The sequence below is a fragment of the Motacilla alba genome, chromosome 7 (assembly GCF_015832195.1).
Source record: "Motacilla alba alba isolate MOTALB_02 chromosome 7, Motacilla_alba_V1.0_pri, whole genome shotgun sequence".
Classification (NCBI taxonomy): Eukaryota; Metazoa; Chordata; class Aves; order Passeriformes; family Motacillidae; genus Motacilla; species Motacilla alba.
Window position 1 is genome coordinate 22,441,644 of NC_052022.1, and position 24,840 is coordinate 22,466,483.

Below are 24,840 nucleotides of genomic sequence, written 5' to 3' on the forward strand. Positions count from 1 at the left end.
TTCAGCTGATGAAATTCAAACAAGGCTGCTGCATTAACTGCAGGTTTTTTGTTGTTGCACTTTGGTTTTGGTAACGGAAGAAGCATCTTGGTATTATGTTTTAGACAAATGCATGGTACAAATACAGCAGTCCCTGCAAAGGTTGTAAGGATGCTGTTTGCCTTTGGCTTTCACATTAGTGAAATTGAGGAACAAATGAAAGTGCAGGGCAGGAGTTTACTGAGATGTCTGTTTTATAGCCAATTTGTAATTAAAAGTATTTATAGTGCAGCTGTAGAGAGAATCTGACAGACATTTGATAGCATAGTTAATGGCAAGGGGAACCCAGGAGCATTTTTGGTGCTCTGTGCTTTGCATTCAGCCCCTGCCTGTGTTTAAGAGTTACTGTGTGTCATTGTTGACTGTCTGGGGCCATGGCTGGGTGTGCTTCTAGATGCCTATGCTCTGAAATTGCCATCTTCAAATATGGATTAGTCGTCTTGCTTTAAGTGGCAGCAGTGTCTTGCATCCCCCAGTGCCTACCCATGATATGGACCATCAGTGGCAAGAAAAAAATCAGATCAAGCATGCCTTTTAGAACTTGCACAGGGATGAAGAGAGTTTTTAATGTTCAGATCAACATGTCTTACAAATTATGCATTTTCTGTATTGAAGAAATCCAAACCAATCAAGTGCAATGAGTTCTTCTGAGTAGTAAACAAAACCATGCTATTTATTTGCCCATTTTTCGCTCTTTTATAAATCATAATTTAAACTCCACAAAGCTTTTCAATTCACCGAGCAGAGATTCCAAACAGAGCAGGTGGATGGCTGCTAGTATGCAGTTTTCCATAAGCACCAAAGTAACAGCAGGGAGAGGTGATGCTCATTGACTGAAGTCAGAGGCACAGTAGTGTATTTCTAGGAGAATTGCTCAAAAGCCTACAGAAATTTTAGCTGGAAAAATGCATAATGCTGACAATGCTTTAACAGATTTTAAATGCCTTTGGAAAAAAATCTCGTGAATTTTCATAGTGTTCAAAGAAGAAAACAAAAAATGTGAGACTGCATAGACTGCAAACTTTGTGTTACATGGTCTTTCCAAAGGTTATTAAAATGAAGCTGAATGAAGCATTGGTAATGCTCACACTGCTGTGTGATTGATAATTATGCTAGAGGAAGACTTAGTCTTGGAAAAACTAGCAAGGATTTCTCTCCTTTAAGGAAATAAATGTGTATGAAGTAGAGTTAAAAAAGTTTAATGAGCTGATAAGGCAAAATCAAACACTGAGTGTCAACTTTTATACTAAATTAATATATTAAATATAAAGCAAGTATAAATGTGTAAGAAAAATAGGGAACACTATTGCATATGTATAAAAAATATAAGAAGCCATCCTGGTTGTCTTGCAAGAAATTATATTCAGAAGGCTAAAATCATTTATATATATATATATATATATATATCAAATCTATGAATATAACAATAGATAGGAACAGTATATAAATATGGCATATTTAAATATTTACATATATATGGAAACTAGTCAAAGTGGTGCTATAAGAAGGCAATGTCTGTTATAAAGTCAGATTAAAAATTTTGTGTATGCCCATCTGCATTATGTGATTAATTTTCAACTTGCATCTTTCATAAACTAATTAACAACTTCAAAATTATCATTGCATAAACTTGACAAATATTACTTAATTCTGCATTCCACCTCACAGTAAAAACTATCATGATAATGATACCAAACTGGTAACTCAGAGAACAGGAGCCAGCCGTACTGCCCTTCAAAGTTTAGTCCCTGACTGCCTACTCTTAGGAACAAGAAAGACATTGCCATCTCTAGTTTGCTGCAGTGAATATTCACTAGGAGAGTAAGGCTTTCCATCTTCATCACGTAGCATGCTGAAGACCTCGAGGTACAAGGTGGTGAATTGCTTTTTCATTTGATGAAGGCTCCTGTCATGCTCTCCTTTTTCCTTAAGCAATTTCTCTTTCTCATCTTTTAGGTTACTCAAATCATGCTCCAGTTCTACTATATTTTCCAGTTTTCTTTTACGGCAATTTTGAGCAGCCACTTTGTTCTTGCCTCTCCTGCGTATATCTCGAATAAGTGTAAGCTGGGCTTCATTGAACTGCTCCTTAGACATCATTTCACTGAAGTCGGCAACGGGGAGATTGATGATTTTTTCAACAGGAAAAGGGATCTGCAGCGCTCTTGCTCTTTGCTCATCTCTTGTGAGATGAGCATCAAGGCGGCCTGGAGGTTTATCTTTTGTGAAGGGAGCTTTGGGTTGGCTGGGAGCAGGAGGGAGTTCTTTCTTTGGTGCGGTTGTACGTGGCAAACTTGGTCTTTGAGTGCTTGGCCCTAAGGAAGAAAACACTCGATCCTGGAGGTGCAAAGAGTACACACCAGCACTGCTCTGCAGCATACTTCCAGGAGCACTATCCGTGTCTTCCATTTCAGAATCGCTGCAACCCAAAGTCTTATCTGCATAGGCAGATGATTCCACAGAGTGTTCCGGCGACGCTACGCTGGAACTTGCATTCAGTGAAATACCAGAGTCAGAATCGTTACATTCTGCTCTGGTCCCTGAGTGGTCGCCATTAAAAGCTTTACACAGTGCAAAGTCAGAAAGATCAATAGGTTCACTTAAAATGTCTGCCAGGGATTGACTGATAGTGTTCGTTGCTGCTGCATCACCGTTCACCTTTGTATCAATAAACGTGGTGTAGAAATCCTCACAGAAATCAGGGTTTGAAGGGGATGTGTCATTTAAAGAGTTCACACTCAGCTGGCTGGTGTCTTCTGGTGGCAAAATGCCCGAGAAGGGGCCCTCCATACCATCCAGGAAATCTGGACTGCAGTTAATGTCTTTTTTCAGCATGGGTAATGAGCTGCAGTAACTGCAGCTGCTGTGCATCTCTGCTGGCTTGGCTTCAGGGTTCGTGATTGTGCTCACCTCAGCCAAGTTATCATTTTCAATGTTCAGGCACTAGATGGGGAATGCAAGGGAGAAGTTGAGTAACACATCTGCAATTGATAAAATCCTTTTCTACAACCCAAAAGCATTAAATAGCAATCAACATGGACATAAAGGGGTTTTATAACACTGTTGTAGTCTAGATGCAGCACCCTTGTGCTGTGAAGAGGCAGTCAAGGAAGATGACAGATACCAAAGCAAGAGCACAATATAACTTGTTCTGGACAAAGCATTTTAGAGTAAGAGAGCAGAGCCTCTCAGGCTCAGAGCAAGATGCTGAAGACACCCATTCCAATGTGTTCTGGAAACTGCATGGAGCCCTCCTGTTCTGGTAATTGCTAGGGGGGATCCTGGAGCTGCCAGGTCTGAACTTCTCACAAGCACCACCAGGAATGGCATGAGTACAGAAATGTAAAATTCCTGAATGAGACTTAATGAGCATGTACAGCAAACAATAACTTCTAGCACTATTACTTTCATGTCACAGTTCCTCAAAAACAAGATTCTTCTAGGATTTACTGAATGAAGGATCTTTCAGCACAGAGCAATGTAATTCTTGCTGAAGTAAGAAAAGTGTTAACATGGAGCCAGGCAAACACAATAGTTCAGCTGGCTAACACCAGTGTGAGTGTCAGACTGCTCCACTGATGGGCTTTAACTGGCTACAAGAACAAATTTATAATGAGCTGGCAGTTGCCTAACTGAAGCTGAAATAAGCAGGCCTGCTGTCCCCCAAGAATTACTTAAGTAGAGGCTGTTCATGGCTTAAGCTAAGATTTTCAATGTGAGAGCTCTATTTTTCCATTTCTCTAAACATAATTTGTAAAAGGCAGTGCCCTCATTTTAATTATCTGTTTTTTCAAGAAAATTATTCAATTACTATTCAGAATTACTGCAATATATTATTTTGTTTTGGTTTCCTAATGTATTTTCACCATTACTGCTGCCTCTTCACAGCCAATTGCCCTTGTTACTTATGTGGGGCATTTAAGCCTAACAGAGTAATCAGGTTAGAAAACTAGAAGAATATAAAAAATAAAAAAAAGACAAAGGGAAGAGGGAGAGTGGCAGGAAAAATTCAGCTCCTGCAAATTTTCACTCTAGTTTTTTGAAATATGATTCAGATTTATGGGCACTCCACCAAGCAGTCATCTCTTGCATTAACAGCATAAAGTAGAGCAGCAGCATGCTGGAAAGCTTGATGACATTCTACAGTAATATATTTGAAAATAAATTTACTCAGTTTTATAATCAAATATAAAGAAAATAGAAATATAAACATAGGATAAAAATCCCTACATATTCTCTGTATTAGCAAAGTGACTCTTTTGTTCTTTTGAAATATCCAGTTCATGTACATTACATAAGTTCTTACTGAATATGTATGAACAGCATTAATATAAATATACCTGACTCTTTTGTGTACCTAAATATATAGTCTATTATCAGCTTTAAAAAACCTTTTCCTTAGATAAAAGTTGAATGCAAAAGTAATCATATTCACACAATTGGACACTGCCAAAAAGCCCCCAACATTTACAGTAACACTTGTGAAAACAATTTCTGTTGTAGATCCATGACTCAGCAGTGTCCATTTCTGAGCAGCTGCATTTTAACGATGGTCACGCTGTACCACACAGAGGCAAACAGTGACTTGCTGTTTTCCTCACAAACATGAGGAAGTTCTGGCTGAGAAGTGTTTCATTAAGGCTTATCCATAAACAACTCATTTCATGCTTTCTACATGTTTTTCAATATACTCTTTTTGAAAAAAATTAAAGCTTATATTGACTTATAAACATCCTACAGGTGTAGAAACCAAGTCATAGTCACCATCTGTTCAGATGCTGTTGTACTGCCTTCTCCAAAGTACCACAGTCCTCCAAAAATAACATGCTTTGTTTTTCAGGTGCTTGTCATACTAACCTGTAACTCTGGAAGGGACAATAATTCTTCCCAAACTTGCTCTATGTTCTGCATATTCTCTGCATCAGTGGGTTGTTCTAGATCAGGGGATTCAGGTGGCTGAGTTTGATCAGAGGAAACAAAGGCTGGGTTGCTATTGACCTGAGCAGGAACCACTGACTGAAATGCAGCTGAAGAAGCCTGAAGGGTTTAAACAAACAATTAAAAAGCCGAACAAACAACGATAACTAAAAAACCCACTCAAAAAATCAAATGTGCGTTTTCCAAAGCAAAAACCTAGTTTTTGGAGTTCTACCATTTCTGCAGAACAAACAGGTGTTTCTTAGGAAAAGCATTTTTTTAATATAGTGGAATATTATAAAAATAAGCTCAAGCCTACTCACTGCTTTATGCCAGCTGGGGCCAGCTTGAGGAGAAAGATCACAAATTAGTCTTATGGTGAAGACAAATCTTAGTCAGAGAAGACATGAGACTGACCCTGTGGAAAACTACCCATGAAACCACTGAACTGTGCATTTTTACCTCATGCTCATCTATAAATGGGAATGCTTCTGCCAAAAGCTGCATGCAGTCATCAAAGGACAAGGCCTCAGCTTCTGGTTTTGAAGGCTCTGTAGTCTAAACAGGAAAGTTATGAAAAAAGGTTACTGCATCTTTGAGTAACAGAAGATCTTCCATTACAGCAACACATGCAAATTCATTTTAGGCAGCCACTAGCATTATGCCTTCCTGTTAATGGAAAAAGGGTTAAACACACTCAAACCACTGGAGTTTACCTGTGAGAAAGGAACGGGTCGCTCAGTATTTTCTGACTGAATGCACTGAGCTGGCTGCACAGGAACAAATTCACCTGTCTCTTCGTCTAACTCCAGCTGAGCCAGCAAGGCTTCCTCCTGCTCTTTCTGGAGCTGCTCTTGTCTTTCCTTTTCAAGTTTCTTCTGCTTCTCGAGTTCATACTCCTTCTGCCGCTGCCTAGAATCAAAAACTTCACGTCTTGCCCCAAGGTCTATGTCTTGCCTCCAAAGGATGTCAATCAAGTTCATATCCTGCAACAGAAATGCTTTTTTTAAGCAAGTTCCTCCCAGGCAGAACTGGTTTAGAACAACAGCAAAGCTTCAGATCTCTGAGTCAAATGGGCAGACTCATGGAACTGAAGCTTATTCTCTTAATCCTACAAAATTATCAACATAGAACATGGCTCTATATGACCTTTCTGAAGTGTGTGATCTGGTGGTTTGCTTTCTGTGGCCCACACAGCGGCTCACAGAAACCAAGAATTTATTACAAGTGGTAAGGTAATACAGGAACTAGCCAGAGGATAAATATATTAGTTTTTGACTTGTCTCACGGAAAACATGAAGATACAGAATGAATTTGTCACAAAGAAAGTAATTTTTAGGTGAAAAGAGAGAAATGGAGAAGTTTGACCGTGTAAATTTTTTTTTCACATGTTCTTGTAGAACTGCAAAAGCTGCCTAGAAATATGATGGAGGCTTCCTGAAGTAACCATAATAGCCATGCAAAATGTATTTTGGATTAGTAATGTTCCATTCTGGTATTAAAGATCAGCAGAACAGAGCTGCAAGAGAATCTGGTTTCAAAGACACCAAGTGACATAACATCACTAGCACTAAAGAAAATTATTTAGACTATTAGTAAAAAATTGTAATTTAAAGCTTAGTCTGTGTTGATGTTCTAAATGTGGCTGGTTTGGAGCAGCTGAGTATAAACAGTGATTGCAGGGTCTCAAATACTGTTAATGAGATGGCCCCTGGCTCATCACGGAGTCCAAATGGAATTCTGCTATCGAGGAAAGAGCAATTGCTTAATACTATTTGCTATGGCTACAATTACTTTTAATTTATTGGATCAAGGTTTTTTATTGGGAGGGGGCAAGGGGGTTAGTGGATTATTTTGATTTAGTTTTTTACTGTTCAAGTAGTCAATATTCTTAGGGCTGAAGTCTAGAGTATTTTCTTCTATGTAGAAAACACTCTAACACTCAAAATGTATCAATTTGTATGCCTGCTGATACAGAATTTTAATACTTGCTAGCCACATTTCTCAGATGGGTAAATGCCAACTATTTAGCTGATGCCTGGAAGTTTTTGATTTTACATCATGTTTTATTATGCTTAAAATTAAAATGCCCCCTTTAGCGCAGCATGTGAAAATAATGTTCAGTGCTGGGCATCCTCATCAGATTAAACTATACAAGTAATACACCAAATACTGCATTTCATTCAAACAGAACCTTCCTGATTCACCCACCAGCTCTATACCCAAGATAGAATTTCTCTGCCATCGTATCAAATTAAAACATTCCCTTCTCTCTGAAGGTTAATTTCAAACAGAGAAGCAAAGTAACCTGAATGCCAGCTCATGCTGCCATTCAAAATGATCACATCTGTACAACAGCTATGGCAAAAAGCTTTAGGCCAAGTCCACGTCTGAACAAACCAATTCAGTGTCCTCATTCCACATGGCATGAACTTCTACTAATAACTAAAAAAAAATGTTTTTTTACTAAAATTGGGTAATTAACATAAAATATCTTTGTGTAACACAATGCAGGCACTTCCAAATCTAAAATATATTTAATATACCTTGCTGGGAGATACCAAACTCGGCTTTAATGGCCAGCAATGAAGAAGCTGAAATTATTACAGTGGCTGCCCAAGACAATGTTTGGTCTTTCCAGACTGGCAGGGTAAAATGAACTAATTAAGTTCTGCAGTAATTGTAGATGCTGCAATATGGTATAGCTTCATTAAGGGCCAGTAGTTTACCAGCTGCTCAGTGTCTCCTTCTGCAGCAGATCCAAAAGTGCTTCCTAATCTCTGAGCATTTGCAATATGTTCTGGATAAAACTGCAGGATCTGGATTTTAGGGCTCACTTCAGAATTATTCATTTACAAAGCACCATTAAAAATGTGACTCAAAAGATTTTTCTGTGCATGTGTGTGTATAATGCACAAGAAGAACTGCTGCTCAGTTTCAGGTTAAACCATGAAAAACAAAAGGTTTTTTTTCTGTAGCTACAGAAGGCAAAACACATTTTCCTTAAGAAGAAAATCCATGTAGCCTTAGTACAAAAACATAGGACACAGCTATTACCTCTTTCAGCCATTCTAATGGCAACATTCATTATCAAAGTAAGCAGCTTTGGGTGCTGCCTCCTTTGTGGGATGAGATGTCTCCAAAGACACCGGCTGACCAAAAACGCTGTGGCTGTACACCACTTTGTGTGTGCAGCAGTCAGTTCAGGATTCTTTTTTTGAATGAATATGCTCCTGTACTTATCAAGGTTGTCAGGATCTCGAGCTGTTGTCTGACAAATATGACAGCACTGATTGGCTCCTGTCACTATTTTTTGAGTGACCATATTTAGGTCAGTGTCTTATCTCTAGCAGAGAGTTGAGCTGTGCCAAACAGCGTCATGCTCTACCCTGGAGGGCACTGCTTGTCAGGAGCACTTTTAAATTTTATTTAGTTGTGCTAGTGATGCTTAAATCCAAAAGGATGGGTTGTTTTGTTTTTGTTACCAACATGTAACTGGAAAAGAGCCCTCCTATTTTCAGTTTGAAAAGTTGTACATAAATACAGCAATGTTAGTCTTAACTTTGAATAATAATTCAACTACTATTACTCTTAACATAAATGGGCTATACGGAAGAAGTGTTCTTCTGGTCAATATGCTGATATGTAGTATCTAACAGCACACTGATTTAAATATTAACCTGCCACTTAACACTTATCTATAATTTCAACCAATGCTTTTAGTAATACTTCCCTTTTCAAGGGAAAAAAAAGTATTCTGGTCATTAGTCCAAAGCCTCAGGTTAAAGTTAAGGGAGTCAACACTGACAAGTGATTCACTGAGGAATGAATCACAACCACAAGCACGCGGTAATGGCAAAGAACTCTTAAAAAAACCCTTGCAGTCTAAAGCAAACATTTTGCAATTTTGTTCCTTTAGCCTCCCCACAGTCTTCCTCTTTATCTCCCTGCCCTGTCGAACACCAGCACCCACATACACAGAGGTACCCACAGAGACAGGCATTCTACCTTAGGTTCACCACTGAGGCAATTTTCCCCTTCTGCTGTGAAAGTATCCCAGAAGTAATAGTGTACTCAATGCCTGGAGGGTTAAAACTACAGCTATTAAAATGTGCTTTCCTCTCCTGTGCAAGAGCGACCCGCTGGTTTTCAGATGCCTCAACACGACGTGCTGGTCTCAGAAAGACTCATTTGGAGGGACAAATGAGCACAGACTGGCCTCTAAACTGGAACACGTGCACCAAGAGTCCTGTGAGAGATTCATCTGACCCAGAGCTGGCTGCTGCCCTTCAGAGCAAGGCTGACCACTTCCCTGAATATCAGACACATTTACTGCAAAGGCGCAGCCTCATGTGACAGCCTCCACAAGCGCCCACTTGTTCTTTCCTCCGTTGTGCAATTTCTTGGATTGCATCAGAGGAAATGATGGGCTTGGCAGAGCCAAGGGGCCACGCAGGAAGAGCCCGGCCTGTGCCCAGAAGGGATTGCAGCCGTGGTGCTTCCCCCTCGCCTGGAGCTCAGCTCTCTCCCTCCGAACACCAACACTTGGCCAAGGGCAAATGCATTATGGGATTCAACTTGCAGATTACCATCATCCAACATTTCTAACTTTGAAGAAAACTGTATGGGTTTAAGACTTTTCCCAAGCAGACAAACAGTCATTTGATTTTGGTTGATTTCAGTTTGATTTTCTTCACAATTGTGAAGACAGAGAAACAACTTCTCTCAACAGAAGACATGTCTGCTTTCCCATGATCCACGTAAGCAGGAGGTGCCTTGTACTGATGGTTTGATTTTTCTGTTCATTTAGTGATATGCTCTTCCAACCACATTGATAGCTTAGTTTGGACATATAAAGGCACTTTTAATAAGATAAACATAAATGTTAAACAATTCACATTAAGCCACCATCTGGCCCTCAATGGAAATTTTCATGTTTTAGATTTACATATCAGCATTTGCCATCTGGGCAGAGTCTGTTATACATTTTATGAGAAAATCTCTGACTACATTGTAAAGTTTGACAATTAACTCTTATTGCTCCTAAGCAAATGTTTGCAGAAGGGTAAACAAAGGAAAGAGACCCTGTTTTCATGTTACTTTCATGGACTGAATTCTGTGATTTAAACAAAATGCTAATCTTTTGTTTCATCTCTGTCTGGTTTATCTGACTGGTTTTGGTGTTATTTGGAATATGAGCCATTGACAGGTAGCCTTGCTAGAATGGAAACATCCAGCAGCCCAAGTGTAAGGAGAGAAATAATCTCAACTCCTTCAACCCATTGTAAGCTATCCCCTGGATACAGAGTGCATTGTGAGCTTTGTGCATTTACTTCTCAAATCATGCCTTTTGCACCATAAACTGAGATAACACGAGAAGAATCTCCCACCAGACAAGGATTTTTTTTCCTTTGCCATGATCTGTTAGCACCTAACCCCTCAAAGACAGATGACTTCCCATGCCAGCAGGAGTCAATAGAAGAGCAAGAGTCAATGGCTATGGCATCCAGCTGGGAGCTCAGGCCAGCACTGCATCAAGAGCAGGGAAACATTCCTACAGCTTACCCACAGAAAGAGACAGGGCAAAGTATCCCTCACTTTTTATCTTATCACTTACGTGTTCCAGGAAGTGAAGGGAATGAGGAAAAAAGCACCTCACATTTCTGCTTTAATTAAAAAAACTGTGTTGGAAGTGAGACAGGCTCAAGTGAGACACTTCAAGCCAAGAATAAAAAGGAGGCCATCAAGTAGTAAGGCAAGTACAAGAGGAGCTTGTACTGGCAGCATCTTATCACTTAAGAAAAGTTCAGTGGAAGCAACAGCCAAAGGTTTTCATCTCATTATTCTCTGGAGAAACTGATTTTTAAGTCATTTTTAAGATTTATTTATAAATAATTTAATGTTTTTGGATAATCTCTGGCATTTCCATAACTACTGTTTTGTTTTCTAAATATTTTTCAAGGTAAGTTTCTTAATTACAGCTTACAGTTACAGAAGAAAATTCTGGACACATAAGCCTTATGTTTAAGAGAGAACAGAAAGCAGATAAAGTTAGCCCAAAACTCTAAATTTAAAAAAAAATCAGGAAGAATGGGGGACAGGGAATGACAGAAGTTACTTACACTGGTGGGGAGAGGAGTACAATAGCAATTTCAGACGTCTGAATTCAGCGTTTGGAGTGTGACAGAATGGACAGTTGTCAAACACAGCCAGATGACAGCAACCTGACATTTGTGAATACACGAGGTCAAATCCCCGACTGCCCTGCAGAGCTGTCTGCTATCCCATATTTTTCACCAAGACCTTCTGAGAAATCTGGAAGGAAATAAGGTGCTTGGATGGATGGAAGGGGATGCCTTTTTTCTGTCTTTCATACTTGTGCCATCTAACACTGGTGTGACTGTACTGGCACTAAACCAGTATGTTTTGACATTGCACCAGTCTGCTTCTCTTTCTTCGTGCCCATTCCCTCCTCCTGGTCCTAAAGTCTTTGGATGCCTGAGCCACAGAACACTCTTAAAGCCCTGGCAGCCTAACTTACCTATGAAAGGATTCAAAATGGGTTGAAAACCCCTAGCTTTAAAGGAGTGATATTGTAAGAGAATTTTCACTCCCTGTCTTTATAAATAACCCTGTTAAATGCTGTCCATGCCTACTGGGACATTTTTCTGCCCCAACAGAGCCAGATAAGATCAGTTCCTGAAATGTTAAGTCTATGTATGCAAATTTCTATTTTCTCCTAACACACATCTCATATTCCAGACTGTACCTCCCACTGTATTACAGCAAGCTATCTTAATAAATGTCAAGTTGTTAGAGTCTACACTTACAAATTAGATTAGTTGAAAATTTCTTGGCTGGATTGTCCAGCATTCTTAAGAAAGCTTCACTACAAGCCTCGTCTAAGGGCATTACTCCGACAAAGCCTGGAGAAGTTCTGCCTGGCTGGAAGTACAATTCTGGATACTACTCACCCATTATCCCATCCCTCACTCCAGAAACAACTCCTCTGAGAGGTGGATTATTTATGTATTTTAGCCAAAATGTCATACTCCAGGAATGTATCAACAAAGTCTAAGTCTGTAAGTTGTGTACAGCTCTCAATATGATGGTTTTCTTGAAGGCATTCCATGGCAAGTAAGTTTTCCAAACTGCCAGGGAGAAAATACACCTCATATATACCTTGTAAAAAGCAAGGTATTTATTTCTTTTCACCCTGTGTAGTGAAAAGACAAGTTCCTTTAAGCCTGAAGAACGTAAAATGAGCAAGAATGTAACTGCAATAAAAAATAGCTGTTGAAGGCTGTTTATGGTCATTAATGTACTAACTTTATTTCAATTCCAAAACCTGCAAAATACTAATGCTAACAGTAAAGCAAGACCAAAATAGGTAAACACCTACATCAGAAACACAGCAAAGAGGAAAAGGAAGGACACACAACAGCTTACTTCACTCTGGTAAGTGCTCTCTTATTCTGCAAAATCAATCAATCCCCACCTCCCTGAGACTCCCTAAAATACTGGGCATGTGCAAGTGCCTCACAGGACTCCCAGCCTGGGGCACAGCAGCAGGAGCAACACTCTCCTCTCTGGCTCAGTCTCGTCACCAACAGGCAGAAACACATATCTATGTCCTTTTCCCTCAACATCTGGTCTGCTTTGAGGTGACCATTTACAGTACAGATCAGGGGACTCTTGCTCAGTGCTGCAGATCTTTCTGCAGAAGCCTGTTTCATGATCTATCTCAGACACTCCAGAAGCAGCTGTGCTTTTCTAAATTGTTTAATCAATACATATTTGAGATGGTGGGTTTAAAATAGTAGTTTAGTAGGAGTTTAATGTAGAGTGTTGGTTTCCAGAGGCTGAATGGGGTCTGGACTGATGCCACCTCAACGTACTTTAAAAAAAAAATGAAATCCCAAATCCACAGCCTCATTTGCATGGCTTACAGAAAGCAGTATCTTTAGTTTGACATTGGTACATATTTTCTTTGTCCAGTACCTGTTTTTTCCAAAGTTATCCTCTAGTGCTGAGGACCAGATCTATCATGCATTGTTATCTGCTCCAAATTCCCTTATTTCTGCCTTAGTCATAAAGAAAAGACAGCGTAAGGTCTAACATAGTGAACTGATTACAATGAATTTTTCTTAAATAAACTGAATTATGCCCATATTTACAAGTGCTACCATGGCTGCTTAGAACAAGCTAAAAATGGCCATGGTTGTCATCCCACTTCTTCAAACTTAGTCCTAAAATTTCTGACATCCCAGAGTGCTTTCTGAAGCATTTGTATCCAAAGCAGAGAGCCATACATGTTTTGAGAGCTTTGCTGTTTTAGTTAAATGGGTTCTACTTTTCCCTTTTCAGTCTTAATTATATTGTGTTAATCCAATTTTCACTTTTCCACAGTGTATTTGGCTAGCAGTGCTGCAGTCCCTTACACTCCAATTCTGAATGCTTCTTTCAGCTTAACAGAGTTATTGACTTGCTATTTCTTTATATTGCATCAGCAGCATTACAAAATTAAGTCAATAAGCACAAAAAAGTTAATGTGTATTCAAGTTACAATCTATTACACAAGTTGCTATTACAATCTATTACCCATATTAGCAAAAAAGTTAATATGTATTCAAGTTACAATCTATTACACATAATGAACTTGGGAGGCTGGCAAAAATACGGGATTGTTTACCAGGAGTGGGTTAGTCTGTCTATTTGATTTTGCTTGATACATCAACAAAATTCTGCTGTGCTGCCCCAACAAGTAAAGAGAGCAATTCTGTTGTGGCTGACTTTCTAGCTGCTGTCGAATCACCATGTACTGCACCACATAACTCCATTTTGAAAGGTATTCAAACAGCAGCCATCTCAGATAGACCAGCTCTTCCTGAAACAAAATATGGCTTTAATGCCTTTATTTGTGTTTGGAGGGTTTTTTTCTTCCCAAGTGAAAACAGCATCATAATGAAACAGGCATTTATTGAATTTTGTCATTTATACAACAACAATAAAACCCTATATGTAAACAGATAATATGAGAAAAATACTGCTGATCTTTTAACCACAGGAATACAAAAGCCTTTGCATCCCACTTTAACAGGTAACTGGTTTTCAAATACTGTGGGTTCAATATAGAAAATTTTATCTTTAAGCTATTCCGCTATGCCTAGCCAAACATGTCCTCTGCAGACATTGCCACAGGATACTCACTAGTTTATACACAAGAGGATTTGTTTATAATAATGGCTCAGTCATCTGGGAAACATGATCCAGTCAAATTATAGTACATTCTTTTGTCAAATCAAACAAATCAGGAAGCAAAATGAACATAGGAACAGAGGAAAGAACCTAAAAAACTGCAAATAACATTAGGTTGTATAAATCTTGGATTATACCCCATTAGCCACTATTTTGATTTCACACCTTTTGGAAAAGCATATTTCAAACCAAACATGAAAACTGTGTGTTTGAGGGTCCATATATTCTCCAGGATTATATCTTTCTTGTATTACAAGTTTTCACTGCATTGGCATCTTAGTTTAAAAACCCCATTTCCAGCTGTCGTTTTTCTGATGGCTGGGCGAGTCACAGGGTCACTACAGCTGCAGCACTGCCTGGATGGGGACACTGCACACTCTAATGCCACGGGAGGCACGTCTTGTCAACTTCCACCCCACTCATCTCACAAGCAACTTACTTTGTTATTGTTGTCTGTGGACCAAACTACAGTGGCAAGCAACTGGAGTACCTGGGTGAGTTAGAAAGCAATGAGGTTCTCCTGCTAGCACATACCCAGCAGCCCTCTTTCAGAAACAGACAGCTACTGTGGCTGCATCGAGGAAATTCCACACCAACAGCTCATCAGCCAGGAGTACTATCTTAAGACTAAAAGCTTAAGAACAGGGTTATATTGCAGGGAACAGTGTTTGCTCCAGATGTGCCTACATCTGCCGGAGTACATAGGCTACACAGTTCCCGTGAAGTCCATGGGGCGCAGGTATTAAATAGTGAGTCGGTCCTGCAATTAACATGCCCTTTTCACATACATAATCCATACAGACAGTGCTGGGAATTCAGTCAGTGCACAGTTCTCACTAAACAAGCAGGTTGGGGGGTTTTGTGAGTGTTCAACCTCTAACACACTTCTAATTTGGTTTCTGCAAGGGGAAAAGAAACCAAACCCAGAAAAGAGGCAAAAATACACTGCTATTCAACTGCTCATCATTGGGCAGTACAGAATCATAACAGATTTGAGAAAGGGGTATCCAGAGGGGCACATTTTAGCTGTGCTGGCAATATTTTTCCAAAAGAGTAATTCATGGTTAAATGGCACTGTGAACTTAATTTGACACTGCGAACAGTCTTCATTAGTGACATACTTTAGTCAAGAATAACACCATTCAGCTGTGTACTATTGACCAAAAACACTCTGCCTAAATTTACACAAAGCATCATAGAAATGATTATTTAATTTGCATGAAAAAAGTTTGTATCACTTTTCCCTTTTCTCTAGCCACACCAAGATACTTGAGTTATCCTTCCACAGAATGAAGCAAGGGCAGATTTTACTCATTTTCTTAAGCACTTGTAATACACTCATTTATCTGCAAAAAGCAAGCCTCTAGAAATCTTCAGCCCCCACAAAGGCTTCAGGAATCTCTTTCACATTAAGGTCCTGCAAAGTTAAACAGCTAAATCAGAAAGCTCAGTAAGGGCCAACATGTCAATTTATCATTCCTGTCCACAATGACAGGTTTTGCTTAAAAGAGGTAAACCCACTGAGGAAGTGCACAGTAACTGGGCAGAAAACAAAAGCTTTGTCTGTGTGGTACATCCCAGCCCTCACTTTTCAATTTGTAAATCCTGAAAGCAAAAGGATCGAATTCATCTTCCAAGGCATAAACCAGAGCACGTAAATGGTTTTATACCTCTTGCCAAAGTAATGCTCAGTATCTTCAAAAGAGCAACAAAACTGCAAAACTCAACCATAAGTAACTCTCCCGTCCAAATCAAGGGCCTCCACCACCTACCACTGTCCTTGGGGCTTTTTCTATGTCTGTCCCCTTAGAGTATACAGGAGAACTCATAGCCCATTTTATCAAAAACTCTCATCCCAAGCTTCATTTTGAATTTAAGATAATTCTGTGGGTCTGACCTTAGTGACAGTTTCAGAATAATCTGAAGCACTCCATTAACAGTTTTATTATTTAAGTGGCTTCCATTCTTCACTTTGCTGACAAAAATACACTTTGAGAGATGAAAGATGTCTAGATATGTACACACTGTCAGCTGAGCAAAGATTCCCAAGAGCGGTCAGCGCAGACTAGACTCCTGAAGTGGTCGATGTTAAAGGATTACAAATCAAGCCACAAAAGATTCCATGGCACTACAACATTTCACTGAGTCACAACAATTCATATTAATTGAAGAACTAACCTGAAAACATTCTAATCCAAATACTAAAACCAAAATAGAAAGCACAGTATTGGAAGTCACTGTGCTGTACTTCTCTGTTACAACCTGTTATAGCTGTTACACAGCTATAAGACACATAAGTACAATGTGCATTTCCATAGCCAAATAATTAAATTTAAATAATTTGGAAGACCAGGTGTCAGAAATCATAATTTTGATTCAAATACAAGTTCTGGTTTTCATATTATGCTATTTTACTAGCACCATTTTTGTTAGTGACTTGCTTTTATTATCATTCTTTGGCATCTTAAATCCTACTTGTTTCAAAAGTTTACTCAGGTTTTTTTTGATTTCTTTTACAAATATCAATGGGACAATCTTCAAGAAATTCCTCAGATGACACAGACCTCAAGACCCATCTACAGTAGAAACAAAGGCAAGTGTGAATATAATTCTGTGTCATAAACCAGAAAACATGTCCATGCATCTCATGTGAAGTAATTCACAGCAGATTGCACCAGGGTCTACAGTAACTTTGTACCAAGAACATGACTATATTATCTGCACTGGTGCAGACATATCAGGGACTCCTCCTGTAATTGTGGTGAAGTCAAGCATTAGTGTCAAAAAATGGGGTGGAATGCCCCTACTGACAGATCTTGGATGACCTCTGCTGCTACAGGCTCCCTGTTCTCCTTCCACCCATGAAGCATTCAAAAATCTTACCCTTCTGAGCTGAGCTGCACCAGCCTTCAGAGCCACCCACTCATCCCTGCCAACCTCTCTTGTCCATTGTTCTGCTACCCAGCTGATCGTGGAACACGTCATCGTCACATAACTGCATGCAATCCAACTGGAAATACCCTGATTTAGAACAAAATTCAGCCTTCTTACCAAAGAGCACGTAACTCAAGCAAACAGCTCCTGAAGGCAGAAAGAAGAAATGATGAAGTGCCCCCAGCCAGGTGGCTGGCTGCAGAGCAGACATTAAAACTGCCCCTCTCACATGGGGGGAGCAGGCAGCATTGCCAGTGGCAGACCTGCACCAACCGCATGCTGCCTGGGAATTCTGAATGGGGATCTCCCAATGGGGAGCCCAAGCAACATAGGAAGCTTTCCACTCCTAATTACAGAAATAAGTAGGAAGATACTCATTTTACCACAAGGTTTCAAACAAACAAAAACCCCCGTAATCTTTTTATCATAGCTCTTTACAGCAAAATGGTGGTGATGATCTGACCAGGAAGCAAATCGAAGTCACAGCAACTTTTCACACAACTCAACTGTTGAAAAGTCACTGCTTTAACATTTTGTAGGTATTAATTTTCAAACACAGCAAACAGACACACCCTTAATCATAAAACAAACCTCCTCCTACAGGCACACTATCAACCAAGCTTCTCCTGAGTCAATTTCTCAAGTATGCAAACTTTGTTTCGCAAGCTGTCTCCAGGAGTGGAATTTTTTGTTATACTTACAAGAGACAGCATGTGAAATCAATACAGCAAACAGCAATAAAACTTTGAAACTGCAAGACAGAAGTGGGGGCATGGAGGGAAAAGGTGATATCTTTACATTTCATAGCAATACAGAAGACACTTCCTTAAAAGGTTTTAAAGAGATGGTTTCAAACTGATCTTGCATAACTTTGTTGCTGCAACTTCAATCTTAAAGGAACTTTCTTTCCCTTTCTCTTCTCCTTTTTAACTAGATTGCTAATAATAATACTGCAGAAGTTAGGCTAAAAGTTAGGCTAAAAGTCTAACATGTACAATGTTGAATGGTTTCAACTCCCTCAGTACTGCAACAGCATCCACAACTAAGACATATCTTACGAAATGGTTTAGGTTTAGTTTACATTTAAAGATAGAAAACATTAATAATCATTTATATTCCAAACAACTTTGCTAAACCAACACTGTTTTATATTCCTTCTTCCCAGTATAAAAACTGCAGCTAATCAGGCCAAAATCACAAATCGGAACCGATATAATAAAAAACTTCAACTGCACCTGTAGTGCAAAAATTGCAGCCACATAAGTATTATTTCTAAGCTGTACCCATTCTACTAGAGCTGTGCCAATTAGTACTTGTGCTAGGGTTTAGTAATACACTACTGAACAGCAGGTATACTCTGCTGATAGGACAATGCTAACTTAACTTTGAGTTATCAACACTCTTATTATTTCCTAATAGCTTTCCAAGATCTACAGAACAACATGTCAAAAATCTAAATATTTCAAAGTGAATATTAAAGTGCATATTAACATATAAATTAAGAGGCAAATACAAAGGCAATTTATTGACATGTAACATTGAAAAATAAATGTGTCACTGAAAGAAAACAGAAAAAATATTTCACGAAGAACTCAAAATGGCAAAAAACAAAAATCAGAAGATCCTTCATAAGATAAAGACAAATGCTCCTCTCCAAAGCAGTCAAATAATTAAACACATTTACCTGTACTAGATGTTGTTACAGATTGCCTGGCTACCCAAATTAATATTTAATTTAAAGGTATGGTGCCAAATTAATACTTAATTTAAATGTATGGTTCTGAGAGACTTTGCTTCCATTTGAAATGGCCACTGTTGGCATACTCATGTCAAAGTAAAACTAAAGGAATATTAAAACAAGATAATATAATGGGGAATATATTTTTTAATTTCCTTATTTTAAAGAATAGTAAACAAAAATTAAGAAATATGTATTTAGAAATCACAGATACAGAAAAATAGGTGTTGCTCTGATTGTTTCACTACTGTGCTGCACAGAGCAGTATCATGGCTCTTTAGAAAAGCTTAAGTGCTATAAGATAATTAATTCTTGCTACTGCCAATTAATACATGACTATCACTAGCTTTGCTTTTCCCATATAGAAAGCAGTTACTGGGTAGGAAAGCTAAAAGTACACAATACCTATCTTGAATTGAAAGCATTTTCCAGTATCTGTTCCAGATAAGCCTTCCACCATTTTCAGCAGTTTTATGCACTACAGATAGCATTGCTGCCTTCAGTTCTTACCGCTGGTTTAATTGTTTACCTTAATGAAACAAATATGCCATAAAAGAATTGCAGTTGAGCAACCCTGAGCGGCATTGTGGTTCACTGTATATCAGTCATCCTTGGATAATCCAAATTCAAAGTCATGACTTCCAGCTCCTTCTCCATGACTTCTCACTGGTCATATTGAAAGACTTGCAGAGGTAGCAAATGAAGTGTTTTCAAAACCAATTAAAACAGTTTATTGCTGAGAAAGGACTGAGCCGACTAAGGTGTCATATTCTTTCCCCTTCACCTAGAGTGGCATTCTGTGGCACAAAGTCCAACTTTGGTATAATATACTGGGTCAGAAAACTGAACAGACTTCAAACCCTTTCAAGTTTTCTAGGAATGTGCTACATTAAAATAATAGCTTACTTAGGGTTGGAATGAGATGGAGGCCAAAGCAAACTTTAACCAGGCGATTAACCCAGAGACTTCGCAGGACTTCTTGCTGGCTGCAACTCAATCAGCAGGGGATTAATATTTAATTCATGCCAATGGGTTACTGCCTGAACTTGTACTGCACTGACTTCAGCCAAGACAATCATTGGAAATACATCACACTTGCACAAACTGACCTAAATTTAGCGAATGGTTTAGTAATTTTAAAGCTTATCTTTAAAATTGCAAAGAGAAAAAAAAGAAAGGAGTGCTCAAGATACAAAAATCAAACTGATTTCTTCTTCACAATGAGTCATACACCCAGTGTTACAGGTGTGGGTACATGTGGCATCATTTGCTGGCATCTTCATCTGGACTTTCCTTATATTCTCTTTCTCTCTCAAGTTCACCCTTTTCTGAGGCTGCAATTGACTCTTATCATTCTCCTTATAAAGTCTGCTGCATTCCAAAAACTTTCAGTGACAAACTCCAACAGTTTTCACTGTTTTTGAATTTTCTTAATTCTACTGAAGGAGCAAATACAAAAAAAATTTACAACCATGTTTGAAAAACTCTAGAAAGGAATAGCATGAATTGATTTTACTCAGAACAAATACTTCACTTGGGTCCTTCCACTTCTACTGTTCCTCAACATCACCTCACAAAGCCCAGCATACTATGCAAAGGTATCTGACATTTTTTCAACAAAATAAGTATGTTCAAGATGCTATTGCTACATTCATTTCAGTCAGGATCACGGAAGTAGCAGTACCAATCAAACAGGTATTTTTCTGCTTTGCAAATTTAAGAGGCAAAGAAAGCAAAAGAAACCAAACCAGTATTCAGGTGCATAATAGATACAATAATAATTTTCAACCATTTCCTTGTCTTTCAGGGTTATACATAACTTACAGCATTCTTATTCAGGATGAGTAACATCCCTATTTTTTCAATTAAAAAAGAAAAAGAATAAAGTAAGAGACAGAAAGCCAAAATTTATTCTTGCCTATGAACATTAGTGGGAAATGAACACAAACCTTCCTAACCACCCACGCAGTCCTATAAAGACATCTCAACTTCTTTAACGCACACAAGAACAGCCAGCTGCCTTCTGCTTACAGTGGATGTTCTTTTTTATTCCAGTTTGGTCTCTTTCAAACATTTCCCAATAAACTTTTATAGCCAATCTCTTCTCCAACTTTGAGCGCTAAAAATTAATTTCTTCAAGTCAGATAGTCAGGTTTTCTGAGACAATGAAGTTGCACTTCCCTCAGTTCCCAATACAACTCTAATTTCTTGGCACATTTTAAAGACATGCTACAGAACAGGAATTTGTGTGATGGATATTTACTACACTAATAACAATATCCAATTAGCTGCTCTCCTGAATGGATTGACAAGATCAGCTCCTGCTAGGCTACATTCATTTCAGCCAAACATGCTACACTGCATTATATCTAACACTGGCTTAACCGAAAGATATTCTTTCTTCTGAAGGAAAGGAGGCTCTACCAATACAGCTCAATGGCATGGTGAGCACAGAACTACTGGAAATGTCAAAATATATGCATTTTTACTTAAGGAAATGCTTGTGATACTCTCTCATGTACTTCCTCCAAACTTGTCCTACGTTTTAGTAGATAACAATATATTCAGAAATATAGGCATTTCTGAATTTCATCCACAGAGATACATGAATAGATGTATCTACAGGTACATATTCCTATTCAATAATGTTATTAAATCTATTATCAAGAAACTAAAAAAAACCAACCCAACAAGCAAAGAGCAAAGACTTGCTGCCAGCCCTGAGTAGGGCACCTGTTCGACTCTCCCACAGAATCTACCCTCATGTGGAAATGAGAGGCTATTAGAGAATAAAAATAAACCCACTCACTTGACAATTTAATGTAGCAGGTCAAGAAAAAGAAAAGTATGTGTAATTTCTCATTAAAGCCCTCTGTACTGAAGAGATCACACTAATTGTGCTGGAGACTCTTCAGGACAGCTCTCTAGGTAGAAAAACCCTAACAGATACACTTGCATGCACACTCAATTATTTGTCCACTTGGTTTTGCCAGCTGTTCCAATCAGCCTTACTTCCAATCTAGTGCAACCCACAGTTTCATTGTGTTGGAAAGGGAATTCTTTTTGCCCTCTTGTTGTGAGACTCAACACTTAATAACTAAGTGGCTTGTTTTTACAAGGTTACAGAAAACCGTTTCAAAAACTTCACATTTACTGAAGAGAAAAGCTACCAAGTCCGACCTTCTCAAGTGTGATTTGTAACATCCAGACCACCTGTTCCACTGCAATCTTTTCTTGGATGGTTTGAGGTCCATGTAGGCAACATTCCGTTTTACCTCTGTGCACAGAAGTGCATCCTCTTTCCAGGCAGAAAGGTAAAACAAGGGAGTACTTTTTACAGGAATATTGCAAGCAATAGTTCTGCTAACTCCCCCAGAAGTACATAGCTGAAAGTGGAGGTTTTATATTCTGGTTAAGGAGTTTGATCACACTCACCTTCACTGCTATAACTGTTGCTGCCAGGCACACAGACACTAAGAACACCCTTCCCATCTGCTGGCTTACAAAATCTGAGGGGCTAAATGCAGATTGTGTCCCTCCTTGTTTGAGTGAACATTTTATGGTGCAGGGAATGTGAATTTTTCAATTAATGTATGCACTTAGGACTATATATGTCAAAGATGACGATAAATTGCTATCTAAAAAACACACTGCCTTTTCAGGCTAGGTCTGCAAGAGAAGCAATCAGCAGCTGCCGAGCTCAGATAGGAAAAGTGCAACAGGTGGCTTAGTAAAGAGGGTTTGACAAAGCAGGCAAACGAGTAACAAAAGCAAGGTTTCTGGGGGTCAGAGTGGATTGGGGAAGAAGGTACAGAATCATATACGCAGGAATCGGTCTGTTAAGAGCACCTCAGGAATGAGGCTGAAAGGGCCTGGATAATACAGGCAAAACCTCAGGAATGAGGCAGAAAGTGTCTGGATAATACAGGCAAACCAAAACCTGTGCTTACGTAGCACAGGCCAAGACAGTGATTTCTGTTGTAGTATTTGCCAACAAACTGAGGAGGCAAGGCGGAGGTCATGGCTGTGCTACCCAGGGCTAGAAAAAGATGGGCCAAGAAGTGTTACAAGCAGCCCAAGACTCAAAAGGAACTGTCCAATGAACAGAAAAAGGTACATCCAATACTGCTGAAGTCATAGTACCTGTAGGAAGTACCCACTTACATATCCTAAAGCATGGACAACGTTAGAAGAAACTCTACCGCACAGCATATGCATGCCAACACACACTAGAAGAGCATCAGAACGCTTGAGTCTTAATTTTGCAGTATGAAAAGAATTAAAGCAGCTCCCGAACAATTTTTAAGTATTACTTCTTTAAACCTAGCATTTTGTTAAGGATACGCTTCTATTCAAACGCCCAAGAAAAGCACAATTATATAAATTAATAATGGAGTTCAATTATGTTTTCAGTTATTCACACAGCTCTTGTGCAACTAGTTTGCAACACAACAGTACTGAACTCCCCCAGGCTTCGAGCGAAGAGGCTCCACAGCACACGAGTACAAACCACAAACACCTCTGAGCCCGCAGGACACTCGCCCTGGCAGAGGCCACTCCGGCCGCGCCTGCTCTGTGCGCGAAGCCCTGGCGGGGCTTTCCAGCAGGCGGAGGTGCCCCCGGCCGGGCACCCCGTCTGCCAGGCTGATCCGGACGCCAAGGCGAACCCGGAGCGGCGCCGGGACAGCCCGCGGTTGTGCAACAGCCCAGGAGCGGGCCCGGGCCGCAGCAGCGGGAAGCGGCGGTAACTCACCCGAGTGCGAAGCGGGAGCGCTCGGGCCCGCCGGGGGCAGCGACTCGAGGCTGTACCCGGCTCGGGCAGCCCCTTCGGCGCCGGCACCTCCCCAGCCGCTCCCTCGGGGGCGGCTCCGGCCCCTGGCCCTGCCCGCGCTCCCGAAGCTGCGGGCGGCGGCTGCGGGCGGCCCTCGCTGACCCCGGCCCGGCCCGGCCCCCGCGGCCGCGCGGCCCCGCCCCTACCGTGACTCAGCACGTTCCGGGGGGCGGGCCCGCGCCACGTGCTCCGCGAGCTCGTGACGGGCGCCCCGCCCCTCGCCCTCAGCGGCCGGGCCTGCCCGGGGCGGCGGCAGCGCTCTCACCTGCGCGGCGGCGGCCGCCTCGACCTCCATGGCGCGGGGCCGGGTCAGCCAGGGCCGGCACGGCGCGGCGCGGCGGCTGCTGGCCCGGCACCGCCCGCCGCTTCCCTCGGCGCTGCTTGGGAACGGGGCCGCGCCGGGACGACGGCGGCCGCCCCCGCGCTCCGCCCCGGCCCGGCCGCGCAGCCACTCAGCGCCCGCGGGAGCCGCGGAGGCGGTGGCTTTCCCGGCAGCGGCGGCGGCCGTGCCGGGCATCTCATCCGAGCTCGCCGCTGCCGCGGCCCAGTGCCCGAGCCCTGCGGCCCCGCGCCCCCCGGGCAGCCTCTGCTCCGGGTGTCGTCGGTGAGTGGAGAAGCGGCCCTGCTCCAGGCGAGGCCGGTGGGTTCGGCGCTGGAGCAGGAGCACTGCCGGCAACCCGGCGGGCAGCGCGGGGGCACGGCAGAGCCCCGGGAACAGCCCTGTGTGCGCCGGCTGCCGCTGCCGGGCAGGGTGTCCCGAACGAGCCATCGAACCAGACGAAACGGAGATGGGGAGATTCGGGGTTGGCACGCACCAAGTGTTTGGAATTGGTTGCTCCGGGCGAAGTTCCCCTCGGAGCGGCAGTGGTACTAGTTAGTCCTGATACCATTTTATCAACCTCTTCCGGCTATTTAATATGCAACACACATTAAAACAACACATCACAGCCCCCAACACATCTACTTCTCAGGCGTCACCAAGCACGTGCCAGAGCGTGCCTAAAAGTAAGGGAGGATGCTTTAGAGCAGACAGGCCACAGGCTGCCATCCTTACACGTGTCAGAGTTACCAAATTGTTGCAGTGTCTTATCTTAAAGCACCTGTCGTTATATGGTAAATTACA

General features: G+C 40.9%; 1 protein-coding gene across 5 annotated transcripts; it reads right to left on the reverse strand.

The window, feature by feature from the left end:
• Positions 1 to 583: 583 nt before the first annotated feature.
• Positions 584 to 24,122, reverse strand: NFE2L2 (nuclear factor, erythroid 2 like 2). 5 transcript variants are annotated; one of them, XM_038143008.1, is made up of 6 exons: positions 23,640 to 23,760; positions 11,079 to 11,271; positions 5,673 to 5,942; positions 5,419 to 5,514; positions 4,897 to 5,076; positions 584 to 2,982 (listed from the first exon to the last, which is right to left on the reverse strand). In XM_038143008.1, the coding sequence occupies exons 3-6, from the start codon at positions 5,937 to 5,939 to the stop codon at positions 1,774 to 1,776; spliced, it is 1,752 nt and encodes a 583-aa protein (XP_037998936.1). In that variant the 5' UTR covers positions 5,940 to 5,942; positions 11,079 to 11,271; positions 23,640 to 23,760; the 3' UTR covers positions 584 to 1,773. The 5 variants fall into 5 exon arrangements, with proteins under 5 accessions (XP_037998936.1, XP_037998937.1, XP_037998935.1 ...); XM_038143009.1 differs by having other exon boundaries at positions 11,079 to 11,180; positions 23,640 to 23,657; XM_038143007.1 differs by lacking the exons at positions 11,079 to 11,271; positions 23,640 to 23,760 and adding an exon at positions 23,983 to 24,122.
• Between the last annotated feature and the right edge of the window lie 718 nt (positions 24,123 to 24,840).